The sequence below is a fragment of the Pinus tabuliformis genome, chromosome 1_1, assembly GCF_031772625.1.
Source record: "Pinus tabuliformis cultivar Carrire ecotype Pingquan chromosome 1_1, CPIR1, whole genome shotgun sequence".
In the NCBI taxonomy this organism is placed as follows: domain Eukaryota; kingdom Viridiplantae; phylum Streptophyta; class Pinopsida; order Pinales; family Pinaceae; genus Pinus; species Pinus tabuliformis.
In genome coordinates this window covers 335,590,206-335,606,486 of record NC_142297.1, presented here as the reverse complement: position 1 = coordinate 335,606,486, position 16,281 = coordinate 335,590,206, and the positions used below count along the sequence as shown (strand labels likewise).

At 37.6% G+C, this 16,281-nt stretch overlaps 1 protein-coding gene across 2 annotated transcripts in view; it reads right to left on the bottom strand.

The window, feature by feature from the left end:
* Positions 1-12,467: 12,467 nt before the first annotated feature.
* LOC149212926 (uncharacterized) overlaps positions 12,468-16,281 on the bottom strand; it is a 261,965-nt gene continuing 258,151 nt past the window's right edge. For both annotated transcript variants that reach the window (XM_089391933.1, XM_089391932.1), the window contains 2 exons: positions 13,090-13,153; positions 12,468-12,884 (listed from right to left, as the gene is read on the bottom strand). In XM_089391933.1, the coding sequence (XP_089248059.1) occupies positions 12,791-12,884; positions 13,090-13,153 (158 nt within the window). In that variant the 3' untranslated portion in view covers positions 12,468-12,790. The remainder of the gene's footprint in view (positions 12,885-13,089; positions 13,154-16,281) is intronic.

Below are 16,281 nucleotides of genomic sequence, written 5' to 3'. Positions count from 1 at the left end.
TCGTCACTTTGGATTAGATCTCTTCTCTCTCTTGAGAATTTCACACTTTTTCTTGGAGCATGAATTGCAGCTTTATTGATGAATTTTGATGTGTGGATTTGGTTTATCTTGTCTTGGAGCTTCTCTATTGTCAAATTGTGGATGGTTGGATATATTGTATTACATGTAAGTACATTTTATTAATGCTATTCTTGTTTTACTTTGTCATATACATTATAGTGGGATTTTCACTATTTTTAGAGCTAATTGTTGCATGCATTTATTGCTTAAATTGTGGAATTTTGTCTTGATATAACATATCTTAATGTATGGGCCATGTAATGTGAATCAAATATCCTAGAGGAAATTATATCAATGAATTTATCTTGATAAGCCATCACCTTTTTCACATCGAAGTATAAAAGATGCAAGATTGCTTCTCTCTAACCTAGAAGGCTAATGAAGTAGACTTGAGGCCTCCTTGACTAGGAACCAAAGGTTCTCACTCATATTTATCATAAAATCCATTCTCCCAAGACTGAGGCATTGATTTACCAAAATGTGATCACCTAAAGTCAGCTTCTTTTCATCTTTTCCTAGCTCTAGCCAAGTTTGGTCACCTAGGGCATCATTTTCCCGACAAATTATCCCTCCAAAAAGTTCGATCTCCTAACCACTCCTATAGTCGTGTCTCCTCAAGGCCTCTTCTAAATTGGAGGCCATTCTGATGGTGGAGTTGTGAGAAAATCCAAGCCCTAGCTCCAAGATCAAACTTTTCCCTAGCATCCCCAAGGCTAGTGCCTCATAGGATCAATTTAACATCTTTGAGTGACTATTATTTCTTTGATCCTTTCCCCCAACTTGTCTAGGTTTGAAACATCATTGATGATAAACTCTCACCTTCTAACCTAGGTTGGGTCCACTTGGTCTCATGTAGTATTATTCCTTTGAAAAGACAATTGTTCACAAACCATTCAGGATACCAATTTTAATGAGGATTTTAGGAATTGGGGAATTCTTTCACAACCCATATCCCCTAAACTTAACCCTCAAACCCTCTCATTCCTCTTCGAAAAGACATTGTACCTTACTTAGAAAGTAAACAAGCTCCTTCAACCTCTTATGGAAAGGGAATCGTTTGGGTCACTCCACATCCACTCATTGATTTATCCTTCATTAGTGATTCCATAATATACCGAGTCTCCTCCCATCAGTGGAAGTTTGTAAATAGTAGGGAGCCTTAGCTAAAGTGATAGTGGCATTAGGGGATTTTACACCTAGTATGGAACCTTAGCTAAGCTGATACTGGTATTAGGGGATTTTTGAGGTCTAAAATGGGCCTCCTAAGGAAATTATAAAATAATAATGGAAATAATAAAATAACATTACATTACATCATCAAATTTAAGAGAAAAAAAAGGCAATTATTTTTTCAACTCGTATTTTCAACTTATCTTTGTATGGGTTTACTCAAATTTCGAGTGGAAACACTCGCTGGATGTAGAATTTGATTCATCATCCAAGGAGTACCCATGTTGCATACTTTCGATGGACCTTGCTATACAAAAAAGTGAGAAATACATGAAAAACATGATTGCAATCATGTTTTTTCATGTATTTCTCATTTTTTGTATAGTAGGATCCATAGAAAGTATGCAACATGGGTACTCCTTGGATGAGGAATTAAATTTTGCATCCAATGAGTACTCCCGCTCGAAATTTGAGTAAAAAATTAGGGAGATAAGTTGAAAATACGAGTTGAAAAAGTAGTTTTGTTATTTTATTATTTTTTAATCTTTGTACTTTTTTACTCCAAAAATAGTGAATTATCCCCATGGTTGACATCATCATCTTGAATGCTATTGGTTCTTATAAATTTTATTTTGGTTGTACATTTTTCTTAGGAGACCCATTTTAGACCTCACAAATCCCCTAATGGCTAAGTCTTCATTTGTTACCCTTGCCCTAACATTTTCCCTTTAGGGATCCCCTTTAGATCCCCTACTAGTTTGAGTGATAATATGCCCATTATATCTTCTCAGATATGGTTCGAAGATGTTAGGGTTTTTGCATGCTCCAAAATTCAATCTCAAACATGTGACCTAGGGAAAATTGTCATAGCTTTCTTCTCAAATACCAGATTTGAATTCTGTAAAAAGTGACTGAAATTACACTGACTGTAGTTTCTCTTGTATCAATTTCAGGGCGAAAGTTTGAAACAGTGACATGTGGCATCCCATACAAGTTTTCTCTACTAACCTAGTCCATAATCAGGGCATCATGGGAGATGTGGCATAACTTTGTATTGAAAACTCCAATCTTGGTATGACTTGTGGCATTGGGAAGAAAACTCAGATTGCTACCATAGGATTGAATTTCAGAGCTTGGGAGGCCGAAAATTTAGAGATATTACAGTTTCAATATCAAGCTCCAAAAATAAAGAAGAAAAAGGTGTATTTTTTAAAATTTGCATAAATTTTGTTTGAAAAAATAGTCTGAAGTAATTCAAAGGGCATAGTAAAGCATATATATCATTATTTGGTTCCAATATGCCTCGGAAAAAAAAATTAAAAAAAATAAATAAATAAATAAAAATAAAAAAAAATGGATACTCCCAGTAAGAAACTGGAAATCTCTACTATCACACATGAAGAAGAGGAAGATATGCAACATGATATATCAAACTTACGTGACCAGTGCAACAATTTTTTCTCTCGCAAAGAGTAAACAAAAATAAAATGGAAGCTAAGGTGGATGGTTTGAAGAATGGTTTTAAAGCATGCATAGAAGGTTTTAAGGATGGATTAAAAGTAGATATGGAAGGTTTGAAGGATGGATCAAAAGTACAGATTGAAGGTTTAAAGGAAGGTTTGACAGAGTTTCTAAAATAAATGCTTCTTAATGGTGAAAAGGTATTCCATAAAATTCATGATGAGAACAGAATGAATGATAATCATGATTTTAGAGACTCTACCTTTGGATTGAAGACTAACCACATTCCAAAGACCGATATGAAGAAGTTTGATGGCAAGGATCTAGTAAAATGGATACTACAGATGGAGAAATATTTTAATCTACATGATGTGCAACACACACAAAAGATACACATTGCATCTTTAAATTTAGAACCCAATCAGTTTTTATGGTATTGATGGATTTTTTCTCGTAAACCACTTTTCACTTAGTCAATTTTTACAGAGGAAATGATTCCACATGATGAAGATACAAAGAGCAACACCTTCCTTAGCTAATTGATAAATACCAAACAAAAGTGTTCAATGGCGGAGCACATTGAGGATTTCCAAAAATTGAATATCAGGGTAACTGATATTCCAAAGGATCATAGGATTAATGTATTCATAGGAACTTTAAAGGATAACATCCAACATGAAGTTTTCCTTTGGGAACCTGATTCATTGGAGAAGGCATTCAAGGTGGAAAGTTAAATTTAAAGAAAAATTATGGCAACAATAAAATATACCACTCACAACTATAGAGATGGAAGTGTTGCTTCAAGGCCTTCTGCAACCTACAAGGTTGACACCACAACAATTGGAGTAAAAAAGAGAAAAGGGGCTTACAATTGTGATAAAAAATACACTAAATGTCATAAGTGTGCTGAGAAGAAATTATTTTACATAGATTGTGAAGAGGAGAAAGAAAAAGAACAAGCAACATCAAAAGAAGAGGATGTACACCAGGAATCAACCCCAAAGAAAGAAGAAATGAATCCGACCATATCTTGTAATGCATTGGCAAGAATTACCACTCCTCAAAATCTAAATATATAACGATCTATCAAGAAGAAAAAATTCAATAGAGATGATTGATTCAGGGAGTACCCATAATTTTATTCATTGTAAAATAACCAAGGAATTGAATTGCTTTATATATCCAGCACCAAAGTTTCAAGTGATGGTTGCAAATGGAGGAACTATAAATTTCTTTGGAAAGTGCCATAATATAAAAGCTAACCATGGTGGAATATGTATTGAATAGTCCAATTCTTTCCCTTCGAATGGATGGTGTTGATGTTGTACTAGGATTCCAATGGTTACAATATTTCGGGGCAATAACTTCAATTTTCAAGAACTTTTCTTGAATTTTTTTGGGAAGAAAAGGAAATTGAATTAAGGGGTATCACAGAGAAACCGAGGGAGATGATCAACTCTAATGACATGACAAAGATTTTAAAGAAAGAACAATGAGGCATCATTGCACAATTATGCTCACTAGAGGTTCAAACATCGAAATCATCTATTTCTCAAGATCTCCAAAAAGTCTTGGACAATCATTCGAGGGTATTTGAGACTCCCAAAAGCCTCTCACCTATTCATGATTATGATAATTCTAATTCACTTGATTCCAAGAAGTGTTTCTCCAAACATCATGCCTTACAAATATCCTCATGCCTAAAAGAGTGAAATTGAACACATGGTTGCAAAAATGATAAAGGTCGGTATAATTCAACATAGTCAAAGTTCTTTATCTTCTCTAGTAGTATTGGTGAATAAGAAGGATGGATCATGGCATATGTGCCCGAATTATAGGGAGCTCAACAAGATCATTATTAAAGATAAATTTCTCATTACTGTCATTGATGAATTACATGGAGCAATTCACTTCACCAAGCTGGATCTTCTTTTAAGATATCATCAAATTAGAATGAAGACTAAAGCCATTCCAAAAACATCATTCAAAACTCATTAAGGTCATTAAGAATTTTTTGTCATGCCTTTTAACCTTACTAATGCACATTCCACATTTCAAGGTCTAATGAATTCCATTTTCAAACCCTTTCTTAGAAAAAATTTGTTAGTATTTTCGACTTAGTCACCGGAGAATCCACAGTAAGAACCATTTTTTGCCAACGTTTCAAATCCCAACCGGGATCCATCATCAAGACAACTTGAATGCTTGATAGAAGAAGAGTTGCTTTAGGGTTTTAAATAGTAATGGGGAGAGAAAAGAACAAGGTCGGCTCTCAATTTTTGAAAAACAATTTTTTGATGAGAGGTCGGCTGACAGATTAATTTAATTAATTAATTAATTAATTATTTTTTTTTTTTTTGTAGATTAGTATTTTTTTATGATATACTAATCTACAACAAGTCTTGGAAAGATCATGTTCAACATGTTGAAAGGTTGCTTAAACTATTGAAGGAGAAACAATTATATGCAAATACCTCCAAATATTTCTTTGGAATACATGAGGTGGAATATTTGGGTCATATTGTATCTCATGAGGGTGTTAAGGTAGACCCTAACACAATTAAAGCCATTAAGGAATAGAAAATACCCACAACCCTAAAGCATTTTTGAGGATTTCTCGGGTTGATAGGGTACTGTCGCAAGTTTCTTAATAATTATGTGAAAATAGCAGTGCCTCTAACAACATTACTGACTAATGATGCATTTTCTTAGACTCCAAAAGCATCTAAGGCATTTGAACATCTTAAAGATGAAATGTGCCAAGAATTGGTCTTAGATACACCAGACTTCACAAAAACCTTTATTGTGAAATGTGATGCCTCAGGAAATGGAATTGGTGTTGCTTTAATGCAAGAAAGAAAACACAATTCTTTTGAAAGTCATCCAATCAAGAGAAAGTATTTACACAAACCTATCTTTGAGAAGGAAATGTTGGCAATACTACATGCACTAAAGCAATGGAAACCTTACCTAATGGGAAGACACTTCAAGGTAAAAACATATCACGATTCACTGTTTGGGTTGAGTTTTTGTAGCAAGACCATTTGACCTTATTTGACAGAGTTTCCCTCATTGGTTTGACTTTTTTTACCACCAAAAGTTCCATATTGGAGGGCCGAGTTGCTGGGCACAGAATTCAAGGAAATCTGGGCAGGTTGATCTGCATTAACTATAGGCCTACATTGATTATTTAACCGCAAGGTTGACTTTCTGGTTGATTGATTTTAATTGCTCCTTTGTAGACTACTTTTGTTGATGGTTCACCGAGTTTCACTGCACCTTTGTTGAATGATTTTGTTGTTGGTTGACCTCCAAGGAAGGTTGAATTAATTGACCTTGACTGAGCTCAAAGAGGACACTTTAACTGCTACGTTGAGTGCTGATTTTTGTAGCTTGGAAGGTACTCCAAGCCTCAAGGATCGAGAGGTTGGAGGTTGGAGCACCACAAAAGCACTTGTGGGCATGAAACCCAAGCATGTGGATGTGGATCAATGACGATACCTTGACAAGTGAGGGATGAGGATGATAGTGCACGTTGAGACGATTCTGATACATCAAAAATCATCTGATTTCGAGTTGTAGAAATGGAATTATGAATTTTTGAATATTGGATGTGGACATGATGACACAAGCTCAAGGTCAATTTGATGTTAATAAGCCTTGTGACAGGTTGTCAAGCCCTCAAAGGGTAATTCGATGGAGCCGTTAGAAAAAGAATAAAAATAAGTGATGTTAGAGTCATTTGGTAAGGATCTAGGAAAACAAGAAGGTGAACTCACATTTTTTGGAGAGGATACTTTTGTGATGGCCACAGACCTTGGAGCTTGAGCAAAGGTGGGAGGAGACAGTTTGGTTCTATTTTTCTCTAGACAACTGAGCAATTTCAAGGAGGATGCAGAGGCCGAGTTATGTGAAGAAGATCTGGGTTTTTTGTGACATGTTTTAGAGTTGCCTTCCTGTGATTTAGGGGAGTGACTGCTACAACAAGGGGACCCGGGCTTTTTCTGGAGTAAACAGAGGATTAGTTGGTGAGTTTTGGGGCTGGAAATTAGCCCTAGGGATAATAAGTTGGAGCAATAAGCCTAAAAGGGAAGGCCACGTGTGTAGAAGGCCTTAGGTGCTGATTGGAAGGGCTTAACAAGCATTGTTAGGAAGCCCTAACCAAGCAACAAAGGTGACAACAATATACATCAATCCAAAAGTGAAGGAAGGTATGTTTTGAAATGTATTTTTGTGCATAATTTGTTTGGTGTATCTCTGTCATAAAGACCGCAAGAAGAGGTTGCTACAGCAGTAGGTTAGGGTGGTTATTTGGACGACGTGAGGGCTAGGAGAAGGCCCTCTCTTTACACTGCATATGCCCAGGTCTAAGGGCAGTTAGGACAGAGGTTCTTCCATGTGATTGTGGTTGTTTTACATTGTTGGTTGGTACAAAATTGCTATAGGGTAAGTGGAGAAGCATCCACACTAGAGCAATGTTTGTTGCCTATAATTGGGCCGTGAAAAGGAGCAGCCTAAGGGAGAAGCTCACACAAGTTTAGAACAGTGGGTTAGGGCTGGTGGTGTGCGCTAACCAGTCTTCTAGAATGCGCAGAAATTGAGGTCAAGGAGACATCAACAGTGAGTTGTAGATGTCACCTTGTTGATGATTGGATGTTATGTGGATGGGTGTCCTAGGAGAGGACATATTGAGAAGTTTGTTGGAAGCCATGTGTAAGGGTCTCCTAGATGATTGGATGCCCTAACTAGGAGCAGATGCTACAATGAGGATTGGTCACTTGTGGACGGTTGGAGGGTAGCATAAGAGTGGACCAACTGTGGATAGTGATTGGCATTTATGCTCTGCAGGAGGACGTGTGATAGTTCCCAAGTTGGAGCCCAATGTGCAACACTTTGATGGACAAAAGTAGTCGCTAGAGTGGCAGTTGTTGAGCTCAAGCGTTGATGAACTAGAGGAGTAGTTGAGAAGCCCTAAACTTGTTTTTGGAGAAGGACTTCTTCAGAAGATGATGGGCAATCCTCCTAGCTCATGTTCATTGTGGGTGATGGACATCTTACAGTGATAAGTGGCAGCCATCCATGCCCTACGTTGGTCTTCATTAGAGAAGCGTAGGAAGAGCATAGTGGGCTAAAATCCCTAAGTAGTTGAGGAGTAACAGTGAGAAGATTGATAGTTGTTCACAAGTGGAGTTGTGAACAACTCAACAAGAGTCTCAATGTATTGATGCATTGATGGACGAATGATCAATTAGTGAGAAAATTAAAGAGTTAAGGCACATTGGTCAAATGGACTTGGATCGCTGATAAAGGCAATGTGGCATATCGAGAGCCGAAGGACCGGTTAGGTACAGGGTACGACCAAGGGGCTAAGAGAGCATGCGACAGCCAGATGGTCAAAGTATCTTGTATGGGAAGATTAGTTGTATGATATCAAGCCCTAGTTTTGTGTCCTGTATTAGTGGATGTATGAGGCCATTACCCCTAGTACGGGAGCCCTAGACTATTGTATTATATGTTGATTAATATAATGATGTTGAGTTGAAAATTGTAAAAAGTTGTCCATATTTTGTGCACTAGTTGATTTGCTATTGTTTATATTCCGTTGTGCAAAACAGTATCCTTGTGATTCTTGGTTTGGTAGCATAAGAGATTCTAAGATTCTATCATCGACCCAATATCGTGGAAAATCAACATGGTATCAAAGCGTATCTGAGCTACTTTGAGAGACAGTGAATCAAAGTGTGCACAACAAAGCAACTCAGAGGAAGTTGTCGGTGTCTAGATCATGGAGCAGACTGTTCAACTAAACACATGGACATGTGGTCTCAATAGGCTACATGGTGAGATGGACTGGGAATTTTGGTGGATTGGTGGTGAGCCTGGTAAACAACAATTTGTTGCAGGGAAAGTCACTGATCGTGGACTTCCTTTGACTTGCCATGGATGGTTGGGACAACTCAAGGGTTTCTTCGAATTAAACGAGAATCGTTGATCAATATGGCTTCATGTGATGGACTACAAATTGGAAGGCTAGAGTCTTCATCGGATCGTGGTGTTGAACATCCGCGACTGGAGGGATTTGCACAACAGTATTTGATCCAGGTGGGTGAGTGCTTGTAGGATTGAGCCATTGGAGATCATGTAGGCTCAGAGGGAATCTAGCCTCGAAGGGAGCAGCCCTATGGAGGTTTTGGATCTTTAGGTTCAGATGTGATTAGGTAGAGATACTATCGAGATTGTTGGGTTCATTCTACAGAGCATGCTGCAGTGATGGGCACTAAATGGGTTAGTGTCACCGAAAAATGATAGTTACTTCCTAGTCTTGGAAGTACCTCCCTCGCTAAGAGGGAGTGTTGATTTGTGTAGCTTGGGAGGTACTCCAAGCCCTGAGGATCGAGAGGTTGGATGTTGGAGCACCACAAAATACCTTGTGGGCATGAAACCCAAACCTATGGGCTTTTCACCCAATAATGTGGGTGTGGATCCGTGATGAGATTTCAATAAGTGATGGATCAGGATGATAATGCACTTCAGGATGATTCTAACGCATCAAAAATACTCCAATTCTAAGTTATACAAATGGAGTAATGAATTTTTTAATGTTGGGTGTGGGCATGATGGCACAAGGTCAAGGTCGCGCTGATGTTAATAAGACTATGACAGGTTGTCAAGCCCTCAAAGGGCAGTTCGATGGAGGCCTTAAAAAAGTATAAAAAGAAGTGATGTTGGAGTCATTTGGTAAGGATCTAGGAACACAGGAACTCGCATTTTTTGGAGAGGATACTTCTGTGATGGCCGCAGACCTTGGAGCTTGAGTGAAAGTGGGAGGAGACAATTTGGGTATGTTTTTCTCTAGACAGTCGAGCAGATTCAAGGAGGATGCAGAGGCCAAGTTGTGTGAAGAAGACCTGGGTTGTTTGTGACATGTTTTAGGGCTACCTTCCAGTGATTTAGGGTAGCAACTGCTACAGCAAGGGGACCAAGGCTTGTTCTAGAGTAAACAGAGGGTTGGTTGGTGAGTTTTGGGGTTGGGAATTAACCCTAGGGACAACGAGTTGGAGAAGCAAGCCTAAAAGGAAGGTTGCAACTATATAAGGTCTTACGCGTTGAATGGAAGGGCTTAACAAGGACTGTTACAAAGGCCAAACCTAGTAGCCAAGGTGAAAACAATATACATCAGTCTAGAAGTGAAGAAAGGTATGTTTTGAAGTGTATTTTTGTGCATAATTTATGTGGTGTATCTTTGTCATAAAGACCACGGGAAGACATTGCCATAGCAGTAGGTTAGGGTGGTTGTTTGGAGGACGTGAGGCCTTGGAGAAGGCCCTCTCTCTAGACCGCATATGCCCAAGTCTGAGCGTATTTAAGACAAAGGTTCTTCCATGTGATTGGGACCGTTCTACATTGTTGGTTTGTACATAATTGTTGTAGGGTAAGTTGAGAAGTAGCCTCACCCTAGGGTAAGTGAGCTGTAGATGTCACTTTGTTGATGATTGGATGCTATGTGGATGGTTGTCTTAGGAGAGGACATACTGAGAAGTATGTTGACAATCATGTGTAAGGGTCTCCTAAATGGTTTGATGCCCTAACTAGAGCAGATGCTACAACGAGAATTGGTCACTCATGGACTGTTGGAGGGTAGTGTGAGAGTGGATCAAGTGTGGATAGAGATTGGCCATTTATGGTCTGATGGAGGATAGCGTGATGTGCCCAAGTTAGAGCCTAGTGTGCAACACTTTGATGGACAAAAGTACTTGCCAAAGTGGCAGTTGTTGAGCTCAAGGGTTGACCAAGTATAGGAGCAGTTGAGAAGCCCTAGACTTGTGTGTGGAGAAGGAATTCTATAGTAGATGATGGGCAGTCCTCCTAGCCCGTGTTCATTGTGGTTGATGGACATCTTGCAGTGACAGGTGGTAGCCCTCCCCTATGTTGATCTTCATTAGAGCAACGAAGGAAGACCATAGTGGACTGAAGTCCCTGAGTAGTTGAAGAGCAACAATGGGCAGATTGAGAGTTGTTCATAAGTGGAGTTGTGAACAACCCAACAGGAGTCTCGATGTATTGATGCATTGATAGACGAACGATCCACTAGTGAGTAGATTAGAGATCCGAGGTTCAGTGGTTAGATGGACTTGGATCGTTGATAGAGGTAGTGCTGCAGATCAGGAGTCGAAAGACCGAGTAGGTACAGGGTACGACCGAGAGGGGCTAAGAGAGCATGCGACATCCAGATGGTCATAGGATCCTATATGGGCAGATAGGTTGTCTAACACCAAGCCCTAATTTTGTGTCTTGTATCAGTGGATGTATGAGGGCCATTATCCCTGGTACGGGAGCCCTAAATTGTTGTATTATATGTTGATTAATATAACGAAGTTAGGTTGAAAATTGTAAAAATTGTCCATATTTTGTGCACTAGTAGGTTTAGTGTTGTTTATATTCCATTGTGCAAAGTAGTATCATTGTGATTCTTGGTTTGGTAGCTTCAGAGATTCTAAGATGCTATCTTAGACCCAAGATTGTGGAAAAACAACATTGACCACTATTTACTTTCTAGTTAGGGTTGTTTGACTTTTGTTGATTGAGAGCATAATTGCAAATTTTGATTGGGATATTTATTTGACTAAGGGTAGTGACATTGGATCATCTATTTGGAAAGTCAACCTTGACTTTGACTTTGTATCATTGTACTTGATTGGATATTCTCTTTCTGCTAAACATTTGATATTTAATAATAAGAAGGATTGATCAAGGGATTTCCCCTTCTTAGGGTTTTTCCTTGACTTGAGCCAAATTTTTGTGTTCTCTTGTATTGGCTTGTGTTCTACAGTTTATTGTTTATGTTCTATCTACAGTTACTGTCAATATGAATGGTTAATGTTATTGCTATTGGAAATTTAAGAGGAAATTATCATTGGGCTACTAAAAGGACATTGAAGTAATTGTTGCAAGCATCAAACATACCATTATTACCTAAATTAACATATATATAGAGAGAGAGAGAGAGCGCCACACTTTCAGTTTTATTTTGTCAGAATCTAGTGACATAATTTCTAGCAAATTTGTGATTTTTTATTATTTAAATTGAAATTTTGAATGCTTAGATAAACGCAAACTGAAAAATCAAACCTATAATTCCAATCCCAATTTTAAGTAATACTAAGAAAACACCCCAAAAAATAAAAAATAGTGGCAAAATAAAATAAAATACAAAAATAAAAAGGTGAGGGTGATAAGGCCGGATTCTGATTAGGAAAACACCCCAAAAAATAAAAAAATAAAAAATAGTGGCAAAATAAAATAAAATACAAAAATAAAAGGGTGAGGGTGATAAGGCCGGATTCTGATTGCATATACTTCTTTAACATTGAAATATAATTTTGTAAAAACTTAAATGGAAGATCTTCAAAACAGGTAATCTACCGCAATATAATACTTACAGTGCCGCTTTTTAAATTTAGTTCCCCTACCATCTCAGAATTTAAGAAACTTTCACAGCGCACTTAACCCCAAGCCAAAACCATAATAATTTTCTCATTTATATTTAAATTTGACATAAATCCCTTTACGCTCTTCCATGAGAATGGTGATTACAAATTAATGTGGGGGCTGAAAAGAAAAACCAGTGTAATCTTGGTAAGGAATGCCGGAAAAAATCCTGTTTCAGGACACATCATTGCAATTTATATGCATTGCATAGAGGTATTAAGAAAAAAAAAAAACAAAAACAAACAAACCAACAAAAAACATTTCCAAATATGATATCTAAAATGGTAGAAAAATGAATACGTAAACGAGATTTGTTTTGGAATCAAATAAATCAGTGTTCCAAAATACCAGCCTTCGCTGACAATAAACAAGAAACTGACCTCAGCCAGAGAGGTATAATCTGGAGTTTGCACAGCTACTTATCAATGATAGAATGAACAGCAATATATAGCATAAATACCATGATACGAATACCAGTATATAAGATATATATGGTATCTTCTTAAAAATAAATCATATTTCAGGATCATTGAACAAGCCTTTTAACACTATCTCCGATCTTATAGGCTGGTTTAGCTACGAGCCCTTCGAGTTGGCTCGCAAACGTGATTCAGCTTTCGAGCATGGTCCAAATTATGATGTTGAGTTCGACAATCATGTCCCCACCAACAATCCTCTCTTCCAGCCACATACGGTGGGAGCTCCTAAAGCCAAATAAATGACATTATCAAATATTTAGCCATACCATAAGCAAATACTTAGATTACACCATAGTCTAACGAACATCTACTGCATCCCCTTTTGGCAAAACAAGGCTCACACATGGGGTATTATTAATAATAATAATGAAGTTTCTCCGGGTAACAAACACAATAAATAAGAAGAGAAAATCTGATTCCCATCACTTACACTTTTTGGAATTGAAAGCCGAAACCAGTGCAGGATGTGAGCAGCCACAGTTTGTGAACAAGCACTGCATTTACTTTAAGAAGTTAGGGCACTGCATATCAAAACTAATACCGCTGTGCAATACTTTGACATCATCATTACTTTCAAAAAGTAGAATCTAGAATCCCTGTCAATTATCAGACCTTCCCAACGAAATATTCTCGAATTATATCGAAATTATATGAACTAGAAACATTAAAACATAAATTGTCTGGAAAAACCAGAGGATGAACTCCACAATTAGGTGAATGGAACATCTCTACACTTTAGTATAATTATTAATATATGGTGATAAGCAAACCTTGATGAAATGTTGGAAACAAAATGATCAGTAAGCTCGAGTGCATCTCGAGTGCATCTCAGTTAAATAATTAAGCTAGTTCATACAGCATACTGTTGTGGTTGTAAACAGTATAATTATTAATACATGGTGATAAGCAAACCTTGATGAAATGTTGGAAACAAAATGATCAGTAAGCTCGAGTGCATCTCGAGTGCATCTCAGTTAAATAGTTAAGCTAGTTCATACAGCATACTGTTGTGATTCAGTTGACTATATATATGGGTGCATGTGTGTCACAAAGGGACCCATCTCACACTTGAGGATGCACCCATTACATTTCCCCGTCCTCAAGGATCCGAGGACTGAAGGGCATGTCTTACTTTGGAAGGGGATGTCCCGAGGGGCATGGGGACTTCACCTGCATCCCCTAAATATTTCACGCCCAAAATGTAGACCTCGAGGCTCTGGGAGATATCCTTTGATGGTTTCAACGATGTCTAGAAATCCCCTGTCCATATTAGTGCCATCTGTCAAAGGTTCGAAAAAAATTCACTTCCTAGTTCGATATTCAGAACAGGACAAATGTCATCTATGCAGTACGTGTCAGAATACAGTGAAAATGTTTTCGTAATAGGGAATAATCACAACAACAACCGTTATACTTCTTCTTTCCTGGGAGGGGGGACAGAGCCAAGGTCTTTTGGACCTATCATTCAAAAATTGCTACTTACTATTTTATTGAGCTATATTATAGAAATATGTTTTAGAATTTCAGTTTCTAGACTATTTTTTTTCAATAACTATTACCATTATTGCCATTATTTTTTTTCAATAACTATTACCATTATTGCAACATTTTCCACCTGTAAGTCCTAACGGGGGCTGACTGTTGATTAAAGGAACTCTCATAAATACCTGGGCTATATATAATTTGGGGTCGGGCAACCTTATGACCAGTCCACTCCCATTACCCTAAGTTATATGTAGGAATCAAACGTTATGCAAATAAAATAATTCCCATATAAAAAATAACTGTGGAAACATGAATATTAGCGTTACTCATTTTACGATCTTTGATGAGTTTAATGCTTCAGCCAATGACACAACTACCCTGCAACAAAATGAGATAAGTAATACGAACAAATCTATGATGAAAATAGCACAAAACGTAAAAATATATAATGAATAATGATTCATTGACAGTGGGATGATTCACAATGATCCTTGTGACAATATACAAATATGCACTTCCAGTTCAAGGTGAAGAGGCATCACCCTTGATCTTTATTTCCACCCCCTCCAAAGATCCTTTGTCCTAAAGCATTCCTAAGGAAAGCTACTTCTACCAATTTCGGTCCATGTGACAATCTATAAATATGTGGCGAATGCACATGACCCTTGATTCTTTATTTCATAATTATTATTATTTATGTTTGTTACATTTCCACCCCCTCCAAAAATCCTTTGTCCTCAAAGCATTCCTAAGGAGAGATACTTCTACCAATTTCCTCTTCTTAGCATGCTGTCCCAAGTAGTTCCATCTTCAAAGGTGGAGAGTCATCCTAGTTTTTGATTCAAGTTTCAATGTTTGCAAAGTTTCTTTGTAATGTGATTATAATACTCCTAGTTCTATTTCATCTCTTAGCACAATGTCTTCGAGATCAATAGTGTTGTGTGTTGCTGCAAAATCTAGCAGACATTCGAGAGGGAAACCCTACAAGGTATACACTGGACCTAGAAGCAACCACAGGCGAAACCCCCTTCTCTTTACAAACTTTCATTGATGGGAGGAGTCCCGGTAGAAAAGAGGTCACTTATAATAGGTATTCTACGGTTACTGTGTGAAATTATCTCACTAGAAAGTCTTCAAGAAAGACATATTTTAGGTTCAAGGCTTCACAAGGAAGCAATTCACTTTCTAAGAAGGGATCTAGAAACAAATGCACAAGACCTAGGCTTTGATAAATTTGACGTGTTCGAGCAACTCAAGCTCAAGCAAAGGAAAAAAGGTTTCTTACAATGTATGATAGCTAGGCCAAGGCTCATGAAATCTTCAAGGAAGTCCTTAAGTTGAGGGAAGAAGAACTAGGGTTTCCCTTTGTTGGAATGTAACTAGTGTCAATGTTCATAATGTGATACAAATGTATCATTAATGTACTATATTCATCATTATTATTTTATTTTTAGTCAAAGCATGTTCTTCATGCTTATAGGGTTTATTGAGTCAAAAGAGAATTATTATGAGTCAAAGAAATGTAATTGAGTCAAAGTCCCATTGGACTTCTTGTAAGAAAAAAAAATATTTTTATTTGAGTCAAAGAGTCAACTTGTCCTCCACAAGACCAAGTCAACCCTCCTTGGACAAGTCAGCCAAAAGAGGCAGCTATTCGACCTCTTGGTCATGTATAAATACAATGCGTCCGGCCTCATTCTATCATCCATCCATCACATCGATTTATCTGCAAGAAGAAGGAAAACTAGTGAAAGTCAATGGAGAGAGAGCGAAGTCAAAGGAGAGGAATATCTTGTTTTCTGCCCTAATTTTGTTCACACGTGCAAGTTTTTCTAAGGAACATTATATGCTATTGCAAGCCAGAAATTTTGAGGGCCAAAATTTCAGATGACCAGATTTTAGAGATTTGACAAGTGTTGACTTTTGTTGACTTTGACTTGTTGAGAAGACTTGGAGGGTTGACTTGGGATCTTTGTGGTAGTCTTGGTCTTGGTCTTGGGACTTGGATATCTCAATTTGGTCTAATTCTATAAAAAGAGGATTTTCATGGGTTTTCCCCCTTGTGGGGTTTTGCCGTGGCTTGGAGCCTAATTTCTTGTGTTCTTTGTCTCTTGTGATCTTCATGTTTTGTACATTT